Genomic DNA, 6000 nt, shown 5'->3' with positions numbered 1-6000 from the left:
CCAGGAGCCTGGACCTCACCATTATCGAAGCAGCGTGGGAACTAAAGGTAGCTAACATCCAAAGCAGAGCTTTGAGAAGCCTGGTGAACTCTTCCTGAAGATTACTTAAACTACAAGAAAGCTTGGCTAAGACAGTTCAGGCTGTGATACGCTGTAGTATTATTAGGATAATCATTTTATTAAGCAACTAGAACACAGAAAAAATTGGATAAATAGTATACTTGGATAACATCCGGCTATGACTTTTTTTTTTTTTAACCATCAACATTTGATGTATAACATCCTCAGATTTCTGTCATCGTATCTAGCCCATTTTTGATAATTGAGTCATCTATTTTGTGTCACATTTGCAGGCTGTGCTTTTACTCACCCCATTAAAACGTTGATCAAAGCTTTGCGCTGTAACATACTGGCTGAGTAAAGTGCACACACCTCGGTACATGAATTAGTGTAGTTATTTCCTCACGCATGTTCTTGTCAAAGTGCTTGTCATACATGTCTCAATGTAATAAAGATTGTTAAGGGTGCACAGTTCATAATCAAACCTCCACTATTTGCCTTCCCACTCAGGACAACTCCTCATCACCACCGCATCCTAGCTGTTTTGAGTCTTATAAGTCACCCAAATTCATGGAAAACCTGCTGAAACTAAGCACAGCAGTCCATCTGACTTGAGAAACTCAAGATTTGGTTTGTTATTTCTGAATTTTGTTCTTGTCATTTCTGTTCTTGGGGGCTTTGCATGCTTAAATGTTGCCCTTTCATTGTAATAATTGCAAATGTTTGAAGACATGCAAAAACTCTCAAAACATGCTCACCTGTATCTCTTTTTCTCCATACTTGGAGGGGTTCTTGCTGCCCTGGCTCTTTCTGCGCAGCTTCTTTAGTTCAGCTTGGCACTTCTCCAGACTCTCCCCTTTGCTCTTGTGTTCCATCTGGTATTTCTTCAGGGCAGCCTACGTGGGGCAGCAAGTGGTGCACAACACAAAATTAGACTTCCTAAAACAGGGCCGCAAATTAAATAGTCTGAGTGAGAAAAAAACAAAAAGGCAGAGAAATAAATGAGGCAAGTAACAGGAATGAAAACCATTTCCCAAAGGTTTTCAGGCAAGTTTGAAGCTCAGAAGAAAACTAAAAAACAAAACTCTGGATTCCACCCATAGCACAAAAGCACAGAAATAATTTGCTAGAGTTCTGAAACATGCTTCAGTTTTATGATAAACCAGAAAATTATTTTTTGTATGGCACTGATGCTGCAAGATAGGATAATTTAAAAATGTCCCAAAGCAGTCTTTTTTAATTAATGCAATTTACATAATCTTTTATAAGCTCTGGGATTGCTTCTTTTTGACTGATTTAACATCTGCACTGCTTGCGATTGTGTCTCCTAAAGCATTTGCTGTCACTAAGTACTTTCTCAACCTGGTTAAAATTGATTTTCATGATGTAAAATGGGCAACAATCAGTGAGATCCAACAATGTTTAAAAAAAAAAACAAAAAAAAACAAACAAAACCAATGCATGATTGCTTGTAAAAATGATAAAAGCTATTCATTAGTGGGTTTTTTTAAACCAGAAATGTACTTTGATTAATATAATTTGCTTATTTATTCATTTATAAGCAAAACAACTTTGTTTCCAGGCTTTACCAGCTCTGTTGCTATAGAAACAGTGCCTAGTGTGACAAAGCTCATGTGGTTTCAGTACACGGCAAAATTGGAGAGCTCATGCATGAGGGTTCAACACCCACATTTGCATACTGTAAGTCACTGAAGATGCAGGTAGCATATTCTAGGTATTCTGAAAAGGCACAGAAAAGAAGCCGCTGTTGTCACCAGGAATCTAGCAGTGTGACACATGCGGTTTTTCAATTTCATAGCTGAGAAAAGGGTGGCTTACTTCTATAGGATTGAGCTTGACTGAAATCCTGTAAACAGCACAGACCTCCCCAACACCACACTTAAAAAAAAATGGCTGGGATTTTTTTTGGCCACTACTAAATAGTTTAACATAAGAAGTCCCTCTGTTTAATATGTTTTCACAAACGAAAAATTACCAAAATACGTCTGTGCACCGGTTATCCAGTTTGTAACACAATGACAACGAATATGAATAACCCATCCTTTCATTACCTCAGTCCTTCCAGAAAAGCAGTGCACACAGCATTTGCTGTTCTGCTATTGACATTTAATTTAAGTCCTGGGAGCTGTGGCTCTATTGTGAACACACTTTAGCACATAAATCATAGCAGTGAGTAGAAACAGAACAATTGACTATTGAGTAAGTTTGCCCTGCAGGGTATATAAAGTAATATCCCAAGCATCCTCTTTGTTGAGCTGAAATTCACCCCCTAATTAAAGCTAAAGCCAGTACACTTTCATGTGTTTACTACACAACTCTCCATCATTGGGTATTATTCCAGACAGATAACTGGTTTGTGTGCTTAAAGCAGATTAGAAACAGAGGGGTCAGATGGTGAACTTTGGTATGCGTTGAGAATTTGACCCTTGTTTTGAAGGCTGATTTGACTGAGATGCTTCTCTTTGCTTCTATTTGCTTTTTGGAATTCAGTGTTATTCAGTCCAAACTCTGATGTAGATTTCATGGAGCACAAGCAAAATAGGAGAAAAGAGAGAAAAATGCCCCAGAGGAAACACGCCAGTCTTTCTGAACTCAGTCAAAGTTTCAGATGATTATTTCAAAAAGTCTGAGGTAAAGTGATCACTATTGTCACTGCAGCAGATCAGAAAGGCATCCATATTAAATGATGGTTGTTAAAGGCTCGGGGAAATTCCCAGAAATAAATGTCTGAAACTGCAGAAGAATGAGAAATTTATATTAGATGTATAAGAGAGTCAGCAATTCAAGCTGGTTTCTAACACATCTCACGGCTTTAATATTAACTCAATATAACACCATCTGAGTTTACTGATAGGTCTCCCTGTTAAATGACACCCACCCTCCCAATTAAAAAGCAATGTTATATAAAGTGTGTGTGAGTGAGTAGCTGGGAGCTGAAGCAGCTCATAACGTGGTCCTTCCAACAAAACCGTACAATAATGGTAGCGTCCCATCCCCCAAAACAAGGCACAGCAGTACTGCTCTACACTCAGGCTGCAACCCACTCATTCTAAAGATATCACATGTAGACCAGCTTCACAGCGCTTACACACAACACACTCCAGGAGGGGTTTATTATAATCAGTCTACCCTTGACGGGGTGAGTAGACTTGAATGTTATTATGTTATTTCAAAACATCTCCTTTCCCACACAGACCCTTTAATTGTCTCAGACTTTGAAATAGTTGAGAACACACATGCACACACATGTGTACACAGACACACACACACACACACACACACACACACCTTTACCTCCATCTCTGTAATCATTTAAGGTCAAATCAAGCCGTAACTAATTCGATGCCACATTACATGAACTGTTAAAATAAGCTCACATATGGAGTGCACTTATGAAGTGGCGCTCTCCTCTGGATTTGGAAGCACAATGTACAAATACTCACAGTCAAATAACGAGCATCCAGGTCCACCTTCTTCTCGAGCTCGGACAGGAGCTCATTGTGGAAGGATTTCAGCTGGAGAAAAAACGCAAAAGATTTAAGTTAACATGACAGGTCTTGTGTGGTAAGTGAGATAACATACAGAAACAATATTGTCCTGTGATGTCAATTTAACTTAATGTTCAAAAAATGGGAATTTAGGTAAAGCTCTGCTAATATCCCATATATGTATTTGTCTAAACCACAACAATGTTTCCAAAAAATTTGGAATGCTATATGAAATATTCATAAACCAAAAGGCAATGGCTATCAAATCATTTAAACCTTTAAAAATTCATGTAGCACTCAAAACAAAAGAAAAAGGACAGAAGCAGCAAAAGACTGAAAATGTTATATAATGAATGGAAAGGGAAAAAAAAAATCTAATCTTAGACAGGAAAAATGTTTGGCTATAACAAGAGCCTCTGGGAGAATGCTTGAAAAGTGAAGATGTGGAGGGATTTACTACTTTGAATGAGAACGTGGGCAAAGAGTTTAACAAGTCTTAAGTCTAAAACTGCAACAAATTTGGGATTTTATCATGCATAATGCCGTGTATTAGTGGTAGACTAAACCCAGGTGCTCCTCTCTTAAATCAAATTCAAGATGGTACCCCACAGATAGTCGCACATATACACTATAATGCCAAAAGTATTTGCTCGTCTGTCTTCACACACGTATGAACTTGAGAGACCTTCTTAATCCATAAGGTTTAATATGACGTTGGTCAACCTTTTGCAGCTCTAGCACCTTTAACTCTTCTGGGAAGGCTTTCCACAAGGTTTAGAAATGTGTTGATGGGAATTTATGACCATTCTTTCAGAAGCAAAGTCAGATATCGATGTTAGACAAGAAGGCCTGGGTCGCAGTCTCAACTCTGATCGTGTTGAGGTCAGGGCTCACACCAAACTAGCTCATCCATGTCTTTATAGACTTTGCTTAGTACAATGGGTGCACATTCATGTTGGAACATGAAGGGACTGTCCCCAAACTGTTCCCAACAAGTTGGAAACGTATAATTGTCTAAAATTTCTTGGTATGTTGAAGCATTAAGCGTTTCCTCCACTGATACTAAGGGGCTGTGCCCAACTCCGAAAAACAGCAACCCCCCACTCCATAATCCCACCTCATTGCATTTGGTGATGTAAGGCTTGGATGCAGCTGCTCGGCCATGGAAAATTCACCCTCGGTCTACAACTTTGTGGCTGAGTTGCTGTTGTTTTCAATCGCTTCTCCTTTGTTATAAAACTACTAACACTTGATTGTGGAATATTTATTGGAAGGAAATTACTCAACTGGACTCGTTGTCCTATCACGATACCATGCTGGAATTTACTGAGCTCCTGAGAGTGACCCATGTCTGTGTGCCTTAATTTTACACCACCGTGGCCATGAAAGTGATTGGAACACCTGAATTTATTTAAATGCGTGAGTGAAAACTTTTGGCGATATAGCATACATCCAAAATAAATGACTAAAGGGCAGCAATGAGGGCAACGACATTTTTCTATTCTTTTTCTGTATTAGATGCACAGCAGTAACTTCTGGATAATGCAGCAAAGAAGAAAATTGCCCAGAACGCCATACTGCGCAATTAACTCACTCGACTTTCCCAACCACCTCCTGTGTTAGCAATGTGGATGATATAGCCTCAGCAGGCCTATTCATTCAATACCAGTTTATGTTCATTTAACATCACTTATCCCATACTGTCAATAGCTCCGGGCAAAATTTGTGTCATTACTGGGCAAATTGTTTTGGGAGCAGAGCCACACCACCAAACTAATACTGATCTACCGTTAAAAGATTTAAATTGTATCCATGTAGTGTTGAGCTGCACAGTTAGAAACCTTTTGAGCTCAGAATACAAACCATCTCCTCTAGCTGCACTTGGATCTGTCTGTGGACCTCTGCCATCTGGAACAGCACATCCCCTACACAGAGAGAAACAGGGAGACAGAGAAGAAACACATGAACAGTGCTCCACAACATGAGCAGAAAACAGAGAGAACGGGGAACCACAAGAAAAACAAAACAAAAAAAACTTTGAAACAAGAAAGAGATTAAACGAGGAATGCAACAGAGAAGAAACAGAGAGACCCCGTCTTGCAACGCCCATGCAGTAGCAATACAAGACGCACAAACATACAGGACAAGTGACTTGCAACTGGGACGATGAAGAATGTTATGAAAGTTTGTTTTTTGGCCCAAGATAGCAGAAAACCGAGGCAGGGAAGCAACATCAAGTGATGGGGAAAAATGAAAAGAGAATGAAGTGAAAAACAAAATCTGGGGGAAGCAAAAGGCTCAAATTAAATCTAGTTGTTCAAGGGTAAAAATACTGATGTCTTGTGGAGATCAAACATAGTGCCTTTCTTTCTTTGATTACTAGGCAGTGTAATTTATAGTGCAACAACAACAAAAAAAGAAACACCTAAAA

The 6000-nt window shown here is 39.1% G+C and overlaps 1 protein-coding gene across 5 annotated transcripts in view; it reads right to left on the bottom strand.

Moving 5' to 3' along the window:
* LOC102198830 (brain-specific angiogenesis inhibitor 1-associated protein 2-like) overlaps window positions 1-6000 on the bottom strand; it is a 51380-nt gene that overhangs the window by 16596 nt on the left and 28784 nt on the right. For all 5 annotated transcript variants that reach the window (XM_005745438.1, XM_005745440.1, XM_005745436.1 and 2 more), the window contains exons 4-6: window positions 5433-5494; window positions 3525-3596; window positions 819-956 (exon numbers count right to left, since the gene is read on the bottom strand). In XM_005745438.1, coding sequence (XP_005745495.1) covers window positions 819-956; window positions 3525-3596; window positions 5433-5494 — 272 coding nt within the window. The remainder of the gene's footprint in view (window positions 1-818; window positions 957-3524; window positions 3597-5432; window positions 5495-6000) is intronic.

Source organism: Pundamilia nyererei, unplaced genomic scaffold (genome assembly GCF_000239375.1).
Source record: "Pundamilia nyererei isolate P.nyererei 1_Seehausen unplaced genomic scaffold, PunNye1.0 scaffold00158, whole genome shotgun sequence".
Taxonomy (NCBI): domain Eukaryota; kingdom Metazoa; phylum Chordata; class Actinopteri; order Cichliformes; family Cichlidae; genus Pundamilia; species Pundamilia nyererei.
This window is presented reverse-complemented; position numbering and strand designations above follow the sequence as displayed.